This window comes from Capra hircus, chromosome 14 (assembly GCF_001704415.2).
Source record: "Capra hircus breed San Clemente chromosome 14, ASM170441v1, whole genome shotgun sequence".
Classification (NCBI taxonomy): domain Eukaryota; kingdom Metazoa; phylum Chordata; class Mammalia; order Artiodactyla; family Bovidae; genus Capra; species Capra hircus.
This window is the reverse complement of record NC_030821.1, coordinates 5,611,899-5,635,007: the sequence shown is the minus strand read 5'-3', so window position 1 is coordinate 5,635,007 and position 23,109 is coordinate 5,611,899. Positions and strand designations below refer to the sequence as shown.

The window sequence follows — 23,109 nt, the reverse complement described above, 5'->3', positions numbered from 1 at the left end:
TATTTACATTTTGACTAACAAGTGATGGGGTGACCAAGTTTCTGATCCAGTTTGTGGAGGACTCTGGTAAAGAATTTTCCTGCAATGCAGGAGACCCCAGTTCAATTTCTGGGTCGGGAAGATCTGCTGGAGAAGGGATAGGCTACCTAGTATTATTGCCTGAAGTATTCCATGGACTGTATGGTGCATGGGGTCGCAAAGAGTCAGATGCTACTGAGCAACTTTCACTTCTTCATTTTAGCACCAAAAGACCTGATTCTGAGAAAACTTGTAGGGCAAACTAAGCTGTTCAGCCCCCTAAAGTACAACACAATGCAAAACCTGTAGAGGGTTATACAGTGTCCCTGAGATAGTCAAGAACTTTTGATTAGCTTTTATAAATGAATCTCTAAAGCTTTCTTCACTGTGTGGATCTTAACCTATGATTCTTGGTTGATGTTACTGTGAAGTATTGAAGATCATATATCCTTGATTATCCTACGTTGAGAAAATTTATTTTAAAAGATTAATGAAACTTAAAGCTTAAAAAATTAAATTAATATTTTGAATATTAAAATATTTTAATCAGACAGCTAATTTCAAAAGATAGAAGTTGAAATGCTGCGGGGAAGTGTTAAGTAGGAGGGAAGAAAAACAAAAGAATCCAAGCCTACATTACACAGTCTCTTCATTAAAATGCTATAGGATTCACTCCTTTGTTTCCCAGCACTGTGTATAATTATAGTACACAAAACCTCCAGATCTTCCAGTGATTAGGCACTCAAAAATATCCATTCCAGATTTTCAAAGCGAGTTTCACATATATGGTAATTATATCACACGAATGTACAGTTCTTGTACATTCATATTGTATTTATCATACCACTTTAAATATAGACCGTTTCTAATAGGGTTGGCTTAATCATTTTCAAAATGATACCCTGGGAATTTCCTAGTAGGGCAGGAAGTAAGCCTATTTGATGGCAGTTCAAGGAGCTGGACAGACACTTGACTTTGCAATATGTTCTAAAAGAGAAGTAAGAAAAACAGTTTCAGAACTACTGGACACCTGTCCTGCACACATACACCTTTCATTTTGGTAATGTATCTCCAGGCACTAAAGGAAATCAGTCCTGGGTGTTCATTGGAAGGACTGATGTTGAAGCTGAAACTCCAGTCCTTTGGCCACCTGATGCGAAGAGTTGACTCATTGGAAAAGACCCTGATGCTGGGAAAGATTGAAGGTGGGAGGAGAAGGGGATGACAGAGGATGAGATGGCTCGATGGCATCACAGACTCAATGGACATGGGTTTGGGTGGACTCGGAGTTGATGGACAGGGAGGCCTGGTATGCTGCAGTTCATGGGATCGCAAAGAGTCGGACATGACTGAGACACTGAGCTGAACTCCAGGCACTGCTGGATGCTGGCCCGTCACATGAATGGTGGGACAAACCACAGACTGTGATTCAGAAGACCTAGGCTTCAGTGTGATTCCTTTGGTCTCCGACAAGGAGATAACACTATTCATTGTAATTAACTCTGGCCAAAGACTCACAGGAATAATTGTGAAAGTGACTTCCAAGTCATAAGGTTGGGGCACCATAATGGGACATTTTCAATTAGGGGTGCCCATCTGAATAACCCGGGTGCCTTCCAAAATACAGGTGGGCCCCACTCCCAGGTCAGCTAGGTCAGAGTCTCCTGGGATAGGGATCAGGAATATACTTACATTCTAAAGGCTGATGTACTTGCCTTTTGACAAACTTTGGAGTGAGTGCAAGACCATCAGCTTTCTAGAATGATGGACCCACACCAGATGCTTTCCAAATCTCTTAATAATGCTCTGACTTTGAAATACACATTGATTCATTGAGCCTCTGCTTCTCTAATTTGAAAACTGGAGATATAAACCCTTCTTTGCATGGTTCTGATGCAAAGATGTAGGTAAAACATCTAGGTCTGATGCCTGATAAGAAACCTCAACATCTGGGGTCTGATAAGTAACTTAAATACCTGCAGATCATAAGGCAGAAGGGAGCGTTGGAGACTGTGGCCAATTGGGGAATGCAAGCCTTAATGAAACACATTTTTTAAGACTACTGTAAAGACTACCCTGGTCACATAAAACAGATCTATAGGAATGACATCTGGTTTTTAGCCCTAACATACCGTTCAATAAATAAGCAATCCTCAAGTACCATATATAAATTAAATACAAGATACAAAATCCTGAATTGTCTGAAAGGATGTTTCTATATGCAGGTGTAGGGTGCTGCTAAATACAGGATTATATATTGATTCAACAAATATTCAGTGTTCATTATTTACTAATGAGTCCAGATAGAGATGCTTAAAAGGACTAGTTCAAAGGGTTTACCATCAAGAGAGAGAGGAAGAAGATGAATTAAAACACGTCCATTACTAACAATACTAATACTACCAAAACTAGGCTCCTGTGTCCATTTTTGCATTAACATTCTACCCAGGTATCTGTGACTATCTATACATACTTATACACAGTTTTTAAATATCAGTAATGACTGAAATATTTGGAATTTTAAGTAATTATTTTTAGAAACAGTATATTTTAACTAGATCGATATGATAGTTTGTTGTGAAATAAGAAGGCTTGCTTAATTAATCTAAGGTTCCTTCCAGGTTTAAGATTCTATAGTTAGAAAACAATCAATCACAGAATCATCACATAAGAGGAACCACTGACCAAATGACTCAGAGTCATTCTTAGAGCATTTCTTAACATATTTGGGGAAAATTTCCATCATGTGAGATCGTCTCTCAACTTAAAAAGTACAAAAGCTGGCAGCTTTCAGATTTAATTAAAACTGGACTTGCTCTCTGTCTTCATCACAGGTCAGCATTTCCATACTCATCTAAAGTCTGAGCAAAATATTTGTGCAAAGCCTACTGCTAACATTTATTTCAAATCACTTTTTAGTGGTTTGGGCAAGTTCCTGCTCTTAAGTTTTCATTTCCTCTTCCTTAAAATGGTGATGACCAGAACTGAGTAAGACTTGTCTCTGAAGACTCCATAATCTGGAATTTTCTTCCCTAGCCTCCCTTCCCCATTTCTCTCCTCTTTCTGCACAGCCTGCTCCAGCCAAAACTGACCAATTATCATTCACTCAGCGTCCTTCCCATCGGCATGCTTCAACCCCAGCCTTCTCCAGAATCTCCAATTTCGACTCCATTTCCAACCTTGGCAACAATGTCGGCCCTTCTAGGAAGCCTTTCCAGAATCTTCCTCAAAGAAAATGCTCGGGCTTTGGACTGAGTCAGACCCGGGTTCATATCTGATCTTCATTCTCACTAGTTGTTTCTTGGTGGATTCTTTTAAAACGTCAGCATCTATATCTTGTCTATAAACAAAACCCCAGACTACAGCGCTGTTAGAAGGCTAGATTGCATAAACAAGGAACACAGGTGCTAACAACATGTCTCAAGTACATCAATGATTACTTCCTGCTTTGAACTATGATCATTCCTTCTAACTACTTACTGGATCGTTATTTGGGAAAGACAATTTGAGCTGGATTCCTACTCTCATTCTTTACACCAAAATACATTTTACATGAATCAAAATTTTAAATGTAAACAACAACAAAAGAAAGGAAGAAAAGACAGGTGAATTTACTGATGCTTTGGAGTGAAGGCTTTTCTAAGCAGGACACAATAATCAAAAGATTGTACAATAAAAAGACTGGTGATAACTAAATTAAAAATTTCAATATTCTTACAGCAAAAAAAATTAAAAGTTAAGTTTTATCAAATGGATGAAGGGCTAACTTGCTTAATTTATAAAGAGTCCTTGTATAGCAACAAAAAATGCTGCATATGATAATAGGAAAAATAGACAAAGAATTTGGTCAGGTAGCAAATATACATGACTAGTAAGTGTTCCTTTTTGCTAATAAAGAAATATGAAAAGTGAAAGTCAGTCATGTCCAACTCTTTGCCACCCCATGGACTGTAACCTGCCAGGCTCCTCTGTCCAAAGAATTCTCCAGGCAAGAATACTGGAGCGGGTAGCTGTTCCCTTCATTCCCCTCTCCAGTGGATCTTCCCAAACCCAGGTCTCCCACATTGCAGGTCGAGTCTTTAGCACCTGAGCTACCAGGGAAACCCAAGAATACGGGAGGGGGTAGCCTATCCCTTCTCCAGGGGATCTTCCTGACCCAGGAATTGAACCAGGGTCTCCTGCTTTATAGGCAGATTTTTTTTTTACCAGCTGAGTTACCAGGGAAGCCCATAAAGAAATATAAATTAAAGCAAAGAGATAGTTTTTAACCTATTGTTAGGGTAAAAATTAAAAAGATAATATCTGATGTTGGTAGTGGTGTAGGGGCACAGGCCTTCTCACGCAGTTTTGGGGTACAAATTGGTGCTACTTCTGTTGCGTTCAACCTAGCAAATTTTCTAAAATAAACAAAGGGACATTCCTTTGACTCAGTCCTTGCACTGCTAGAAATTTAGCTTAGAAATAAATTGAAGACCTACACTATAATGAGTTAGAGCTAGTTGCAAAACTTTTTGTAATAGAAAAAAAAAAGAGCAGGACGCCGCTGAGCAACTTCACTTCACTTCACTTCGCTTCTTCGGTTCAGCCGCTCAGTCGTGTCCGACTCTCTGCGACCCCGTGGACTACAGCACGCCAGGCCTCCCTGTCCATCACCGACTCCCGGAGTTTACTCAAACTCATAATAATGCCTGATAAATTGAGTTATAATGTATGCCAAACATGGACTTCTACACAGTTATTAAAAATGCATGACATGGATGAGGATATTTCTAACAGATATTAAGTGGGGAAAAACTGATGTCATCTGTGTGGATTGAAAGGTGGGAGTAGGGTGGGTTGAGTATGTATCAATATACATACAGAGTGCAATTTTTTTTAGAAAAATAAGAAGTAACTGAGAAGTGCTTACTTTTAGGAAGAACTGTGTGGGGAGGAAGGGGATAGGTGGAATAGAGGGATATTTTTATTATAAGCCTTTCTGCACCCGTCTATGGCCTGGATGTAGTAACCATAGCTGTATATTAATCTAAATTATACACACATGATAGTTAGCTCATCCTTTGTGGGCGTTTGTTCTCAGCTTATCAGCTAAGAAAACTAAAGGGGCCCAAAGTTTTGAGCACTGGATATAGTTTATTAACTAGATTAAGAAATACAATTTATTATTGTGTAGAAATTCAAACACTTTTTAGAAAGAAGGGCCTTCACACCAAAAGACTGGAACCACTGGTGACGGAGAGGGATAAAAATAAGACACGTCTAACTATGATGGGCGGAGAAGGCAATGGCACCCTACTCCAGTACTCTTGCCTGGAAAATTCCATGGACGGAGGAGCCTGGTAGGCTGCAGTCCATGGGGTCGCTAAGAGTCGGGCACGACTGAGCGACTTCCCTTTCACTTTTCACTTTCATGCGTTGGAGAAGGAAATGGCAACTCACTCCAGTATTCTTGCCTGGAGAATCCCAGGAATGGGGGAGCCTAGTGGGCTGCCGTCTTTGGGGTCTCACAGAGTCGGACATGACTGAAGTGACTTAGCAGCAGCAGCAGCAGCAGCAACTATGATGGGAACTCCTTACTCTGTTGAAGGGGTAGGTGTGACTTTAAGAAAGATCTGTGATATTTCAACCCCACCTTGACAATCGATCTGAAAATGCGGCGTAGTACCTACCTTCAGTTCCAACAGCTGGAATGTTTCAAATATCAGCAGCACTTATCACTGCTTAGAATGAATGACCTAATCATGTTTATAAGTAAATGAAATCTATTTTCTAACAGTGAAAATGTGGCTCTATGCTCTTCCCTGGTCGCTCAGACGGTAAAGAATCTGCCAGCAATATGGGAGATCTGGGTTTGATCCCTGGGTCGGGAGGATCCCCTGGAGAAGGGAATGGCCACCCACTCCAGTGTTCTTGCCTGGAGAATCCCACGGTTGGAGGAGCCTGGTGGGCTACAGTCCATGGGGTCACAAAGAGTCTGGGGATGGAGTGACTAATGCTAAGATAAGACAGGCTCTTATCAGTTCTCAGATTTGAATCCATTCAAACTTACAAACAACAGAAGTGGTCTTGAACTGTGGGCCAGCCTAACCCCACCTGGAACTCTTAGGGGTCGTTTGCAGTCACCCTGGGGGGGAGCAGGGGCCCCTGCTGTCACTTACGTCATGTATGTGAAAAAGGTGCTTAGCGGCTCCAGGGAGTGATTCCGGAAATACTCAAACTCTCTGCAGAGCTTTTTCCTCATCTCGGTGTCAATAACGGAAACAGTAAGAGGAGTGGCTTGATTGGCCAAGAAGTTGCCATAATCCGTGGTCTGGAGATGAATTTTCAGATCTGAAATTAAACAAAGCACCAGATCAGGTTAAATTTGGAACATGCATGAAAAAGCTTTACAACACTGACTGAACTTGCAGTAACTTTATGATAAATGCATATTTATTTACTGTTTGTTATTTATTTGATTGCACTGGGCCTTTGCTGCTGCCTGTGGACTCTCTAGTTGCGGTGACGTTTCCTGCTGCCGAGCACAGGCTCCTGTGCACGGGCTTCAGTAGCTCCAGCCCCTGGGCTCAGCTGTGGCTCACAGGGCCCGCGGTACCCAGCCTTCAGCAGCTCCAGCCCCTGGGCTCAGCTGTGGCTCACAGGGCCCGCGGCGCCCAGCCTTCAGCAGCTGCGACTCAGGGGCTCAGCTGCTCCGCAGCATGTGGAATCTTCCCAGATCAGGGACGGAACTCTGGTTTCCTGCGCTGGCAGGTAAATTCTTATCCACTCTTCCACCAGGGAAGTCCGATAAATGCATATTTAATTATTACTACCTTATTCAGTTCAGTTCAGTCGCTCAGTCATGTCTTACTCTGCGACTCCATGAATCGCAGCACGCCAGGCCTCCCTGTCCATCACAAACTCCCAGAGTTCACTCAAACTCACATCCATTGAGTCGGTGATGCCATCCAGCCATCTCATCCTCTGTTGTCCCCTTCTCCTCCTGCCCCCAATCCCTGCCAGCATCAGAGTCTTTTCCAATGAGTCAACTCTTCGCATGAGATGGCCAAAGCACTGGAATTTCAGCTTTAGCGTCATTCCTTCCAAAGAACACCCAGGACTGATCTCCTTTAGAATGGACTGGCTGGATCTCCTTGCAGTCCAAGGGACTCTCAAGAGTCTTCTCCAACACCACAGTTCCCTTAATATAAGGTCTACATATGATTTAGACTTGAATGTTAATCTCTAAAGCAATAAAAGATTCAATGTTAAAGCAGATAATAAAAAACGACTTTTAATTACATAAGAACTTAGAATCATTGAGCACAGTTGAAAAGAACATTAGAAACCACCTCGTCCGGAGATTGCAAACTGGTTTTAACTGAGCCACTATTTGGAAATGGTGCTAGGAAAACTGTTTGAGGATAATAAGCCTCCATCCCTGCTTGATGGCAAAGAAAAGTTTATTACTAATATTTACCCTACAGATGAAGAAATTGAGTCTCAGTGGATCTAAATGGGTTTTAACATTCAAAAAACGAAGATCATGACATCCGGTACCATCACTTAATCAAGATCATGTTGTGAAATTGATTGAAAGCCAGTATCATACTTTTAAAAATATCTGTATTTTATTACCAATCAATTAAATCAGATTATAAATTATTCTGTTACAGAATTAAGTAACAGAATAATTGATAAAATGATTTAATTGATCGGTAATTATTTAACCTCATTCATCTGAATTTCAAAAATACCTGGATAATACTTCTGGCACACCTCCTGTTCTGAACTATTACAAAGTCTTAATATGTTAACTCCAAAGAGGCAGTTCCAGTTTCTTAGTAGTATCTTTCATCTTTTGGTTCCTTGGGTGGTACCCAACACATAAGTGTCTCAAATATCTGAACATCAGAAATGTCTTTGGCACCATGTCACACATGACTGAAGTCAGTAGAGCATCCTAGACTTTATTGTAATTTTCACTGAAACATTTATTATCTATTATGTGCTGTTACCACAGGAGACAAGACATATTCCTCATCTTCAAGGAAACTCATAATCTGGTGGAGGTAGAGGCAGGAAAAAACAGATGATGCACCCAGCTGAGTTCAGGGATAAAGATAAGAACCTTGATTCATGGGAACATAGACAATGACTCGACGGATATGAGTTTGGGTAAACTCCGGGAGTTGATGATGGATAGGGAGGCGTGGCGTGCGGCAATCCATGGGGCCGCAAAGAGTCAGCCACGACGGAGCCACTGAACTGAACTGAGAAGATGAGAGCAAGACTCGGAGGGATGAAAGCAAAACAAACCTAGGAGAGTTTCCAGAAGAAGGTTAAGCCTTCAAGTTCTGTGCAAGAGTGCGAGGAAGGCACGCCATGAATTCGTACCGGTGGGGAGGGGCGAGAGATTCAAAGCAGTTCAGTGCTGTTGAAGAGCTGAGTGGGAGAGAAGGAGGCGTAAGAAATGAAGCCAGAGAAATACGCAGGGGCTGTCCCCAGGAAGCCTTGGTGTGACATTCTTGATCCTGAGGATAGCAGGGAGCCCCCGTGGGAGATGAGCTAATCGCTCCGGGAGCTGATGCGCGAGGGGGCACGTGCACTCAAGTGGTTCTCGAGTCTCAGCAGACAGGCATTCTTCAGGGTCTGGAGTAGATCATGCATCAGAAGTGCTCTTCATCTGACTGACCGCAGCATTTATTTGCTCAATTACCTATTTAATTAGCTTACCTTAAAAAAAAGCATACTCTTGCGCCATGCCTTGTTTGGCTGCTATTTTGACAGCTGAGACTTTTATACAGTTTGACAGTGTGCAGTCTCAGCACGGAGAAATGTTTGCCAACAGGAGTGACACCAATGGTATTGCTTCCAAAACCATGATATATGGCTCATGTGACATATGTTTCTCTTTCAGCTGCCAGTGAGATGCTGAAATTAAATGTCTCAAGTGTTTCAGACCCTGCTTAAGCAATCTTGTAAACCTGTGGTTGGTGGACAGTTAAGTTAGAAGGAGCCTTGCCTCCCCACCCCAAGGTGATCCAAGGGACCCTTGAAATCAGATCTGAAGAAAATCTTAGCTTGAAATATCGGCTCTGAGTGAATATCGTTATCTTTCGATGATAACGATCATGCTGATACTTTTGGGGTCAGATGTTTTTCCTCGCATTTCCCCAAGTGCTTATGTAAACGTGCGTGCCTACGCGCTCAGTCACGTCCAACTCTTTGCGATCCCATGGACTGCAGTCCATCAGGCTCCTCCGTCCATGGGACTTTCCCAGGCAAGAATTCTGGAGTGGGCTGCCATCTCCTGCTCCAGGGGATCTTGCCGACCCGGGGGGTAGAGCTTGAGTCTCCTCCATCTCCTACACGGGCAGGGCGATTCTTGCTGAGTCACTGGGAAGCCATGCCTATCTTAATAGGTATGTGATAAACAGAGCTTTGTGGTCGGATACATTCGGAGTAAATAAGCGTCTTAACTGCAGGAACTGAAAGCCTTTAATACATTAATTTGAATGATTTATTTGGAAAGAATTTGGTACAGAACTTCCCAAGCCACTGGAAAACAATGCAGCCTCCCACAGAGCACACTTTGGAAAATTACTTTTTTCATCCAGAGTCGTGTGGCAAGTGGCACTCTCTCTTTTTTATTCAGATGAGATCACTGCCAACTAAATCCATTTTATAGGTCCCAAACACGGTAGCACAATGGGAACAGTTTCAGCCATTAAAACAAATGTCTGAGTATATCACACAGAGTATAATAGCATATATGCGTATGTGCCTGCATGCGCGTACAAAGAGTCATAATGTAAAAATGCTTCTTCTGTGGGTTGCAGTCATTGGGCTCAGGGAATTAGCTGAGATCTCTTGACTAGTGAGGCAGGAAAACTCGCTGGTTGCTATCTTTTCTCTGTTGTTTTGTTCGGTGGTTCATTTCTTTTCCTGTGCAGCTTCCTGTTGGAACTCTTTAAAAATGAATGTCCAGACTGTCACACTCCAGGTAGGTTTATGCCAAGGCAGCACCTGTACTTGCGAAAGATGCTATCTTTGAGCAGCCCCCTACCTCTTCCCCACACTCTGCTTGATGCTGAACTTATGGAAATTACCTGACCTTTCCAAACTCAGTTTTCTCACCTTCAAAATGGGTTAGAATGTATGCTTTTTGGGTTACTGTGCGGCTTTAAAAAAGATAACGTAGATGAAGACCTTTTTTGCCCCCTTACTTGCACCTATATCCTCCCAAAATAATTTGATTCGATTGGCTAAGACTTCGATTTTTATTCCCTAAATCAGAATTTTCTTAAATAATATATTACCATCATACTTTACAGTTACTTAAATTTGAATAAATCTGTCAGTATTTTTAAAGCCAGATGCTTCTTCCTCCATTTTTGCTACGGTACTGCCATTTTCATGGTGATGAAACTTTGAAGAGTTTTCTTCAAGTCCTCTTTGAAGATTTATTAACTCCAAATCCCCTGCATCGTTTCTGGATATCTTCCCAGAGTTCCTCTGCTTATACCCCAGTTTAGAGTGACGACGATGTCGTAAACCTAGATCCCATGGCAATCTCTTCACAGATTCTCCCAGGTTTGTTTCCTTTCTGTACTCCATGCCTCAAACTTTCATCTTTCCTAAGAAACACTCGGATCTTAGAATGACCCTCTAAGTAGCGTGGAGCTACTGAATTTTAGGCCGATTAAAAGCAACTTGCAAATTATTTGTATTTTACCACTGACAGATGATTTTAACATACAATATAAGCCTTAACAATAATTCCCATTCCATAGATGAAGAAGCTGAGACTCAGAGAAATAACTTGTACATCTTTCCATGTATACAGGTATTTGACTGAAGATTCTGACATGACTCTCCTCACTCAATATTCTGAAGTTCCATAATCAGACCTTCAGTGGCCCCTCGAAAATTTTCCCAGCACAAACTCCTGCATTATTGTAATACTCTAGTATTGCAGGCAACCGCTTTACCCCTCACCAGTATGCTTTTATGTTTTTCTACTAATAGTCCATTAATTCTCCCCAAGAGCCGAGAATGGCTTGTCAGCTCAACTCCCCTGACCCCACCTCCAGTTCCCCATTTCATTGGCATTTTCCCAACCCACTGTCCTTCAAGATTCACTTTACTTTTGAATATATCCTATAGCTATAAACTCTTCTTAAATTTTAATAGTTTTTATTTATTCGTAGAATGATTGTTTCCAAAACAAACCAGTGCTCTTTGAAGGAAAGCAGAATCGACAACATAAGAGTCATACACCAAACACTATTAACCACAACCAGGAAATGGGAAGGAGTTTTTAGGGATTTAAAAGTCTAGAAGAAGAGGGTAAATTAATTCTTGTTGTACATACATGGTAATTCAGGCGGTGTTCTTATGACTTCCTGGGAATTCTCATGATTTACAGTTTACAAAACATTTTCAGAAATGTCTGATTACTTAGAAACTGGGAGTTAGGCCAAGGAGATACCATCAATCAGAAAGGAAAGCACCATGGCTAAAAGTTAAGCAGCTGGCTTATACCCCAGGCCCAGAAAGCAAAGTCAGGACTTAAACAGGCAGACATGTCTGTTGCATATTTTCAAATTCTTACCACGTGCAAAACACAGCCTTAGGCTAGGGAAGCTAGGAGACAAAAAAGGATATGGTGTGGTTTCTATCCTTTAAAAAAAGTCTGTTTTTTTTTTTTTAAAGTTCAGTTTTACTGACCTATAACCAACAAATCAAGTTCTAAGGCATTTAAAGTATAGATGGTGGTGATCTGATACACTCTGATGCACTGTGAAAGGATTCTCCCACCTCCTTAACTAACACCTCTATAAGCAGACCTATTTACAGTTTCTGCCCTTGAGAAGCTTATAATTTAGGAGGGGATAGATTCATTTATTCATTCAGGAGTTAAGTATATCTTTACAAATAGCTCTGAAAAGAAGAGAAATGAAACGCAAAGGAGAAAAGGAAAGATATAAGCATCTGAATGCAGAGTTCCAAAGAATAGCAAGAAGAGATAAAAAAGCCTTCCTCAGCGATCAATGCAAAGAAATAGAGGAAAACAACAGAATGGGAAAGACTAGAGATCTCTTCAAGAAAATTAAAGATATCAAGGGAACATTTCATGCAAAGATGGGCTCGATAAAGGACAGAAATGGTATGGACCTAACAGATGCAGAAGATATTAAAAAGAGGTGGCAAGAATACACAGAAGAACTGTACAAAAAAGACCTTCATGACCCAGATAATCACGATGGTGTGATCACTTACCTAGAGCCAGACTTCCTGGAATGTGAAGTCAAGTGGGCCTTTGAAAGCATCACTACAAACAAAGCTAGTGGAGGTGATGGCATTCCAGTTGAGCTATTTCAAATCCTGAAAGATGATGCTGTCAAAGTGCTGCACTCAATATGCCAGCAAATCTGGAAAACTCAGCAGTGGCCACAGGACTGGAAAAGGTCAGTTTTAACTCCAGTCCCAAAGAAAGGCAATGCCAAAGAATGCTCAAACTACCGCACAATTGTACTCATCTCACATGCTAGTAAAGTAATGCTCAAAATTCTCCAAGCCAGGCTTCAGCAATACGTGAACCATGAACTTCCTGATGTTCAAGCTGGTTTTAGAAAAGGCAGAGGAACCAGAGATCAAATTGCCAACATCTGCTGGATCATGGAAAAAGCAAGAAAGTTTCAGAAAAACATTTATTTCTGCTTTATTGACTATTCCAAAGCCTCCGACTGGATCACAAGAAACTGTGGAAAATTCTGAAAGAGATGGGAATACCAGAGCACCTGACCTGCCTCTTGAGAAACCTGTATGCAGGTCAGGAAGCAACAGTTAGAACTGGACATGGAACAGAAGACTGGTTCCAAATAGGAAAAGGAGTACGTCAAGGCTGTATATTGTCACCCTGCTTATTTAACTTCTATACAGAGTACATCATGAGAAACGCTGGGTTGGAAGAAGCACAAGCTGGAATCAAGATTGCTGGGAGAAATATCAATAATCTCAGATATGCAGATGACACCACCCTTATAGCAGAAAGTGAAGAGGAGCTAAAAAGCCTCTTGATGAAAGTGAAAGAGGAGAGTGAAAAAGTTGGCTTAAAGCTCAACATTCAGAAAACGAAGATCATGGCATCCGGTTTCATCACTTCATGGGAAATAGATGGGGAAACAGTGGAAACAGTGTCAGTCTTTATTTTTGGGGGGCTCCAAAATCACTGCAGAGGGTGACTGCAGCCATGAAATTAAAAGACGCTTACTCCTTGGAAGAAAAGTTATGACCAACCTAGATAGCATATTCAAAAGCAGAGACATCACTTTGCCTACAAAGGTCCATCTAGTCAAGGCTATGGTTTTTCCAGTAGTCATGTATGGATGTGAGAGTTGGACTGTGAACAAAGCTGAGCGCCGAAGAATTGATGCTTTTGAACTGTGGTGTTGGGGAAGACTCTTGAGAGTCCCTTGGACTGCAAGGAGATCCAACCAGTCCATTCTAAAGGAGATCAGCCCTGAGTGTTCTTTGGAAGGACTGATGCTGAAGCTGAAACTCCAATACTTTGGCCACCTCATGCGAAGAGTTGACTCACTGGAAAAGACTCTGATGCTGGGAGGGATTGGGGGCAGGAGGAGGAGGGGACCACCGAGGATGAGATGGCTGGATGGCATCACGGACTCAATGGACGTGAGTCTGAGTGAACTCCGGGAGTTGGTGATGGACAGGGAGGCCTGACGTGCTGCGATTCACGGGGTCACAAAGAGTTGGACAAGACCTCTGAACTGAACTGAACTGTGATGACTCAGGGGACTAGATAGATAAACGAGACAAACGTCCTGCCCCAGAGTGACATTCTTACGCAAATATCACAGATGCTGTACAGAATCAGGTACATTACACAGCACAGTAAAGCACAAAGTTGAGGCCTGTCTATTCTGTCTCAACAGGAGTGAGTAGAAAGGGGTTTATAGAGAAAGTGACCTCGAATGGAGACTTTAAAGAGGAATGCGCATTCTCCAGGCAAGCAAGATGCAGAATGGAATTTGTGGCTGAAGGAATAACTGTAGAGAAAGTCAGAAGAGCTCTGAGGAAACTCTTACCAGGTAGAGATGGGATGGAAATTGGCCAGTTAGCTCAACTGCTTAACTGCTGCTGCTCAGCAGCTTCAGTCGTGTCCGACTCTGTGTGACCCTGTGGACTATAGCCCGCCAGACTCCTTTGTCCAAGGGATTTTCCAGGCCAGAATACTGGAGTGGGTTGTCATGCTGTCCTCCAGGGGATCTTCCCAACCCAGGGATCAGACTGAGGTCTCCTGCCTTTCAGGAAGATTCTTTACCGTCTGAGCCACCAGGGAAGCCCCATTGGTTAGAGTGTGGTGCTAACAATGCCAAGGTCACTGGTTTAATCCTCATAGGCCAAGCTGTCTAGCTTTTAAACTGAGTTAAATTTATCCTGCCTGATAAAAGTATTTTTGAACACTGATAATATTGTATACGCATTTTTTATACAAGGCAGAGAAAATAAATACTATAATTAGGGCTTCCTGGGTAGCTCAGATAGTGAAGAATCTGCCTGCAATGCGGGAGACCTGGGTTCCATCCCTGGGTCGGGACGATCCCCTGGAGGAGGGCATGGCAACCCACTCCAGTATCCTTGTCTGGAGAAACCGTGGACAGAGGAGCCTGGTGGGCCCCAGTCCATGGGGTCCCAAAGAGTTGGACACGCCTGAGTGACTAATACTTTCACTTTCACATAATTAGAGGTACAAATAATATGTAAAGGAAATTGGTGAAATCCCTTTGAAATAAGAGTGTTCCTTATATAAGAGTTTTTTTAAAAGTTAGACTACCTTTTAATAGATAGTAGGTATTTTCACTTTCATGCATTGGAGAAGGAAATGGCAACCCACTCCAGTGTTCTTGCCTGGAGAATCCCAGGGATGGGGGAGCCTGGTGGGCTGCCATCTATGGGGTTACATAGAGTCGGACACGACTGAAGCGACTTAGCATAGCATAGGATAGATAAGGTCTCCTACTTGTCAAAGTACTACTACGTATCCACACGCCTGCCACTCATTACTAGTCCCAATAACTACTATTTTTAATTCCACATGAATCCTTTCACAGTTTATTAAGCCTTTTCTTTTTTTTGTAGTTATAGGATATTACATTATATAACTGTTTCATAATTTATTTAACCATCTCCATTACAGTGGACATTTGTTTTCCATTTTCTGCCAGTCCCAACAACGCTACACGAAGTCCCAGGCCAAGTGTACATGCATTTAGAATTTTGAGGCCCAACCGCTCTCATTAAGGGGTTCTTACTCTTTCAGTGTTTTTATTCTTTAGAGTGGGAGCCCTTTTAGGGCTGGGTATTATCTTTTTCATCTTTCCTTCCCTGGCTCTAACTAGAAAGTGCTGAGTACACGCATTAATTCCCACATGAAGCCACGGTTGGAAAGGAATGGAGGTCATGTCCCTTGAAAAGGAAGCATTAATGATTGTGCATAAGCTGTAATCAGCTCCTCTCATTCGCTTCCCAAAAATGACGGCAGAGACAAGGGAAAGGCTGGGTCCAGACCTCTCACCATACCTGAGAGCCAGGGGTCACGTTCACCACGGACTTTAGAGAAAGCTTGCTGCTGCTTGTTGTTGAGTTGCAGTCCCATGGACTGCAGCCCCGGCTGCCACCCCCACCCCCACCACCACCCCCCACCCCGCTCCTCTGTCCATGGAATTCTCCAGGCAGGAATACTGCAGTGGGTGGCCACTTCCTTCTCCAGGGGACCTTCACCACCCAGGGATCCAACCTGCGTCTCCAGCATTGCAGGTGGATTCTTTACCTCTGAGCCACCAGGGAAGGCTATTTCTTACTCAATTTTTGAGCTCTGAAGTGTTCATCTTACCACTTTGTCTTTTTTTTTTTTTTTTTTGAAGAGGAAAGAATACTTACAAACGGTCTGATTTGTAATTTAAAAATCTAATGAAAATAGCATTGTTGCCATGAAAAGACATGAGCGTCAAATGTATGTTACTAAGTGAAAGAAACCAGTCTGGAAAGGTTACATACTTAATGATCCCAACTGTGTGACATTCTGGAAAAGGCCAGACTAGGGAAACAGCACAATGACCAGTGGTTCCTGCAGGGGGTCACGGATACGGAGAGTAGTTAGAGCACAGAATAATTTCAGGGCTGTGAAAATACTCTGCATAATGTAACAGTCGTGGACACATGTTGTACATTTGTCCATTCCCATAGAATATGAAAGAGGAGAGTGAAAAATCTGGCTTAATACTCAATAGTCAAAAAACTAAGATCATGGCGTCTGTCCCATCACTTCATGGCAAATAGATGGGGAAACAGTGACAAACTTTAATTTCTTGGGCGCCAAAATCACTGCAGATAGTGACTGCAACCCTGAAATTAGAAGACACTTGCTCCTTGGGAGAAAAGCTATGCAGTATATAAAAAGCAGAGACATTACTTTGTCAACAAATGTCCATATAATCAAAGCTACGGTTTTACCGATAGTCATGTATGGATGTGAGAATTGGACCATAAAGAAGGCTGAACACTGAAGAATTGATGCTTCTGAACTGTGGTGTTGGAGAAGACTCTTGAGAGTCCCTGGGACTATAAGGAGATCAAACCAGTCAATCCTAAAGATCAGTCCTGAATATTCATTGGAAGGACTGATGCTGAAGCTGAAGCTCCAATATTTTGGCCACCTGCTTGGCAGCGCAGACTCATTAGAAAAGACCCTGGTGCTTGGAAAGATTGAAGGCGGGAGGAGAAGGGGACGACAGAGGGCAAGATGGTTGGATGGCCTCACTGACTCAATGGACATGAGTTTGAGTAAGTTCTGGGAGATGGTGAAGGACAGGGAAGCCTGGTGTGCTGCAGTCCAAGGGGTCTCAAAGAGTCGGACACGACTGAGTCAATGAACAACATAGAATGTATGAGTAGTTGCAATGTAAACTCTGGACTCCGCGTGATTATGACGTATCTAGCGTAGGTTCACGGATTATAAAAAATGCACCTCTCTAGTGGAGGACGCTGATAACGGGGAGGCTGTGCATGTGTGGGAGCAGGGGTTATATAAAAATTCTCTGTACTTTCTCCTAAATTTTGCTGTGAACCTATAGCTGCTCTAAAAAAAATTAATTAAAAAAGACAATTTTATGGCCCTTTCACATTATTATTTTGGTTCAAGTTAATTGTAAATAACTTTTTTTAGAAGTCACTTGTTAGGAATTTTCTGTGTGCAGTACCAGTGAACTGGCTATGTGAACTGGCTTCCTCCCTATTCCTGGGAAGGACTGAGCCATGGAGGGCCTGAAATAGAGGGTCCTAGTGACTGGTTCAGGCGGCTGTTAGTCAGGGTCAGATCCTGGAGCAAGTGAGTATTTCTGACCACGCTAACTTGCGCAATCATAAATGTCAGGATTTTTCAAAGCCTTTGTGGACAGTCTTCATATTTCTTTCTTCCAAAATGACCTGAAACCTGTGTTCCTGGTAAGTGGTTCTAAAACAATTCGTTGGTGCCAGGATACTTTTCTTTTAAAGACTAGAGAAATTTAAAAGACTAAAGGCAAGTTTAATCTTTGCCAAATTAGCTTTCCTTTACTGTAAGTGCCTGCTTCAACACACAGTACTATCCCGACAGTGCTTCCCCTGCCCTTCTTTCCCCGTCATGTGTATGGTGTATATTACGTGCAAAAATAAACAGAAATCCTAAAGTCCATAACTTCTGTCCCAAGGAATATCCATGATTGCTCCCCGTGTGTTTTAAGCCAGCTGCAGGTGGCTGGGTTTCTCTCAGTGAATTCACAGATGCAATAGCTGAGCTGATTTTCACAAGTGCCTTATTTCCCAACATCCTATAAGATAAACAGGCAAGGCAGACCTTATTATTTTCTATATCAAAATGGAGCTGAGAGCAACATCAACCTATTCATGGATCTTCCATTCATGCTCAGGAGGCAGACTTTTAGTGGAAAAAGTATAATAGATGCAGATGTCTGCATACCTCACCCTTGGTGAGGTGGTTAGATTGGTCATAGCCACGCCAAGCCTCAGAGTCCTCAACTGAAGACATGAAACCTTTATTTAGATTGATTTTCTCAGCAGTCATTATAACCTGCAGTTTGAGGGCATCTTTGATATTCACAAGAGTCTCCAAAAAGATTGGGAACAGATTCAAACACAGTTGTGAAATGAATGGTTGACAAAGAAACAGTACTGGGAGAAAAGAAAGGTAGAAACCATGAGATATCAGGAAAATAACGAACGGTGTACGTAGGACGGTTTCTTATTCGGGGCTCAGGATGACTTCAGCTGGTCGGTGACTCCTTGATATTACATGGAAAATTCTGTATGTGTGCACCTGTGTGTATTTTTCTAAGAAATTCACTCTTCAGGCCTTCAAGAGTCTGAAACCTTTCCTTCTCCCCCAAATTGAAGCTGAGGGTGGTTTCTCTCTGAATTCTTTAGTGAGCAGGCTTAAACCTTGCTTTGTATCACGAAGACATTTATGTATGGTTTGTGTTTAAATTTGCATTCCTCAACTCATTTAAAAGCCTGCCGAGAACTACTGAATTCGTTCAAATGGTTTCTCTCGGAAGCATTCATTCTGCCTTGTGCTCATTAATTTCTTTCTCCTCAATTTATGCTTATTTTCTATATGTATTCTCCAGGCACCAAATTCCAAATTAAATATGCTGAAATGACCTAGGATTTGGAATTAAATTGCAACTATTTGTAGCCAACAGAATTAGTTATCATCTACAAGATTTGTCTAGCCATTTCCATCGCTAATGAAAAGAGAGGAGCTCCCTTTACTTAGGCAGTTCTGCCTTAATTCTGTTTGGCTTTACCCTCAGCCCTGCCTGGGAAGCCTACAAAGTCACCTTGTGTTTCTGTCTTGTTTTCGCTTTCTAATACTCTTCCTGGCAGTTTATTACTTTCTTGTTTTTTCTAGAATGATCTGGACATTTTAAAGCACCCTATTATTGACATTATAATGCTTTTATAAGCAAGTTTCAAAGTTTTAAATGTAGCCGTATTTAATAATAAAACGAGAGTGAAGTCGCTCAGTCGTGTCCGACTCTTTGCGACCCCATCCATGGACTACTGCCCATCAGGCTCCTCCATCCATGGAATTTTCCAGGCAAGAGCACTGGAGTGGGTTGCCATTTACTTCTCCAGGGGATCTTCCTGACCCAGGGATTGAACCCGGGTTTCCCACATTGCAGGCAGACACTTTACTGTCTGAGCCACCAGGGAAGCCCCTTTAATAATAAAAATACTATATTATAGATGTGAAATCTTTGGTAAGGCTTTGAAAACATCGTAGTTTAATTTCCAGAGAGGAAGGGGAAACCAGGAGGCACTGGTCAAAGGGTATGCAGTGTTGGTTACACAAGACAAAGGGGTCCTAGAGATCTGCTGTAGAGCCTGGAGCTGTAGTCCTCACACACACATGCACACACACAAACAATAGAGGGCAGGAGAAAACCTTTAGAGGGGTCAGATGGGATCATGGCACACTGTGGTGATTTCCCAGGTGTATACTCATCCCTAAGCTCATCAAGTTGTATACATTAAATATGTACAGCTTTTGTATGTCAATCATATCTCAGTAAAATGGTTAAAAAAAGAAGATAATTGGCTTTGTAGAGTCCTAAAGAAAATCAACCTTGAACATTCACTGGAAGGACTGATGCTGAAGCTGAAGCTCCAATACTTTGGCCACCTGATGCGAAGAGCTGGTTAATTGGAAGAAAAAGACGCTGATGCTGGGAAAGATTGAAGGCAGGAGGAGAAGGGGATGACAGATGGTTGGATGGCATCACTGACTCAATGGACATGAGTTCGAGCAAACTCTGGGAAGTGGTGAAGAACAGGGAAGCCTGGCGTGCTGCAGTCCATGGGGTCGCAAAGAGTCGGACACATCTTGGCGACTAAAGAACAAGAGTGCTTCAGAGCTCTTCACACATTCTCTTGTGTATTGCCTTATTTATTTCTCCAAACCACTCGGCAGAGCAGGCAGCATTACCACCCAGTTTTACAAAGAAGGAATCAGCCTGGGAGGTTTTGACCTTCAGGTCCGACCCTCTGTAGAGGTCAAATGAAGTGAAGTGAAGTGAAGTCGCTCAGTTGTGCCCGACTCTTTGTGACCCCATGGACTGTAGCCTACCAGGCTCCTCCGTCCCTGGGATTCTCCAGGCAGGAATACTGGAGTGGGTTGCCATTTCCTTCTCCAGTAGAGGTCAAACTCAGGGCTTTTGAATCCAGGGTGGCCTCACCACATGCCTGTCTCTTGATTTTTTTTCTTAAGCTCCAATGAAGACAAATCTCAAATACACATGCGCTCATATTAATAGACACCGAGAAAGCAGATAGAATAAAATTCCCTATACCAAAGTTTGAGGGGCGGGGGAGGAGGGAGAATTAAGGCTGTAGATCCCTGGACAGTTTAGTGACACCCTTCTCCAAACACCCTTCTCCAAATATTTATAAACATGTAGAATAAAAATATATAGAATCACAGAGGAAACAAAATATATCAAAATATCGTTACTAAAAGATTGTAAAATGAGTGACAGCGTGCTTCTTTATTAAGACAGTAAACGTCAAGCATGAATCCAGTATCAGGCGCACTGAAACAGTGAAAGCAGAAACGGTATTTCAAGGCATCTGCAAGAACAGCAAGAGGATATGAAAACACTGGATTTCCGTTCAAAGTGCTAACCAGCTGGGATTTGTTGCCTATATTCATAATGAAAGGCAGACTATCGAAAATAGAGATGCAATTTTTTCCCCCTAGTCAAAATTCAGGACCCCTGATGTCTGGATCTTGGGCTGAAGACACCGCCCTGGACTAGGCAACGGGGACACAGCCCCTGGCCCGCGCTTCCTTCCAGCCGGCGCGTCAGCCCCCTTTTTCCCTTTTCGAAGAGCGGCGCTTACCTTCCAGGTTCTCACACTGGACCAGGTTGACGTAGTCCCGCCGGGTCAGGAGGCCGGCCTTGCAGCCGCGCACCAGGCCCTCCAGGTAGCCATGGTCGGCGTTGAAGTTCAGCTCTGCGCTCTCGAGCATCGCGGGAAAGACCGCCCGTGGCTGCAGGGGCGCTCGGGTCCGGACGGGCGCGGTGGCCTGGAGGGGCGCTCCGGTCTGGAAGGGCGCGGGGGTCTGCAGGGGCCCTCGGGTCCGGAGGGGCGCGCGGGTCCGGAGGGGCGCGCGGGGCTGGAGGGGCGCGCGGGTCTGCAGGGGCCCTCGGGTCCGGAGGGGCGCGCGGGTCTGCAGGGGCCCTCGGGTCTGGAGGGGCGCGCGGGTCTGCAGGTGCGCGCGGTTCTCCCGAGTGGCCAGGCGGCGATCTCTCAGCTGATAGTCACGCTGTGGTGACCGGTTTCCTCCGCTTTCAAAGGCTTTCCACACAGCCGGCCCAGCCCTGTTTTTCCATCCACAGTGGATCAGCCAGATAACCCGAGGGGGACCCGGGAGCAAAGCCCTGCCGAGGGAGGGGGGTCGTGGGAGGGACGGAGGGTCAGACGCCCGGTCCCCGCCCCGCTCTGCTATTGCAACCTTGCTACACCTGGATGTTGTGCAAACAGTCCTCCCCCGTCCGAGCTTCTGTGCTTTCAATTGTAAATTACATTCCTCTTAAACGTATTGAGGGCTACTAAGAAGAGAGGGGTTTAACACACACACACACACACACACACACACCACACACCTTATGTGAATAGATCGAATGTGAGCAGACGGTTTGGAGAACCCCGAGAAGCTCATTTGGAAGCACGGTGTTTGTAAAACAAAACTCTAGTAATGCCTTGGGCTTAGCCGCTCAAGTCGTCTGCGACTCTTTGCGACCCCATGGACTGCAGCCCGCCAGGCTCCTCTGTCCATGGGATTCTCCAGGCAAGAATACTGGAGTGGGTTGCCATGCCCTGCTCCAGGGGACTTTCCCGACCCAAGATTCGAACCCAGGTCTCCCGCATTGCGGGCTGATTCTTTACCGTCTGAGCCGGCCACAGGGAAGCCGCAGTAATGGCTTACCCTGCTCCAAGTCTCCTAGCTGCTTCCCTCTCGCCCCCGTCCTGGGGCAGAGACCAGAAGGGAGTCCAGGAGCAGGCACACAGCGCTGGCTGTGATTCTGTGATAATAAGCCGCTGTCTTTGCAAACTCTGAGTCTTTAGGAGGTCCTCTTCATTCTCTTTTTCCCTTTTAAATCTCAGGATTTACTCAGAGGAGTGTCTGGACATATTCTATTCCTGAGGTCAGGCCTGTCCTGCTCTTTAGCCCCTCCAGGCTCCTCCGTCTAGGGAATTTTCCAGGCAAGAACGCTGGGCTGGGTTGCCATTTTCCACTCCAGGCGATGTAGCCCTACTCCTGGGGCTTCCCTGGCACCTCAGTAAAGAATCCGCCTGCAATGCAGGAGACCCGGGTTCAATCCCTGGGTGGGGAAGATCCCCTGGAGAAGGGAATGGCTACCCACTCCAGGATTCTTGCCTGGAGAAGCCCATGGACAGAGGAGCCTGGTGGGGTACAGTCCATGCGGTCACAAGAATTGGACCCGAATTAGCAGCTCCACCACCACCACCTCTCCAGGGGACCTTACCCACCCAGGCCTCCAACCTAGTCTCTGGTGCCTCCCGCGTTGGCAGGCGGGTTCCTTACCACTGCGCCACCTGGGACCCAGTGTTGGTGTGGGGGTGCTGGTTTAGTGGCTAAGTCCTCCTGGACTCTTTGTGACCCCAGGGATCGAATGCACAGAAGCCATAGTATTATTACCAAATCACAAATAAGGGACTGACTCTCAGAAGTTGGGAGGCAGCTCAGAATGCACAGCAAAATTGAGCCAGGATGTAACTGTTGTTTCCTGCCCCCCAGAGGAACGCTGGTTCTCCATTATACCTAGCTCGAACATTGTGCCAGGCATCCTGAACATGCTTTTACACGTGTTGTATTTCACTGTCATGTACATTATGTCAAATTCTTAACTGAAGTTAAAGTGTCAGAGATTCTCCAGTATTTCTAAGTCTTTTTCAGTATTTCTAAGACTGCGCGCTGTGGAGCAGGGCAGCTCTCGG

The 23,109-nt window shown here is 43.8% G+C and overlaps 1 protein-coding gene across 1 annotated transcript in view; it reads right to left on the bottom strand.

The window, feature by feature from the left end:
* ATP6V0D2 (ATPase H+ transporting V0 subunit d2) overlaps positions 1-21,482 on the bottom strand; it is a 55,314-nt gene extending 33,832 nt beyond the window's left edge. The window contains exons 1-2 of the mRNA XM_005689266.3: positions 20,986-21,482; positions 6,177-6,348 (exon numbers count right to left, since the gene is read on the bottom strand). Coding sequence (XP_005689323.1) covers positions 6,177-6,348; positions 20,986-21,115 — 302 coding nt within the window. The 5' untranslated portion in view covers positions 21,116-21,482. The remainder of the gene's footprint in view (positions 1-6,176; positions 6,349-20,985) is intronic.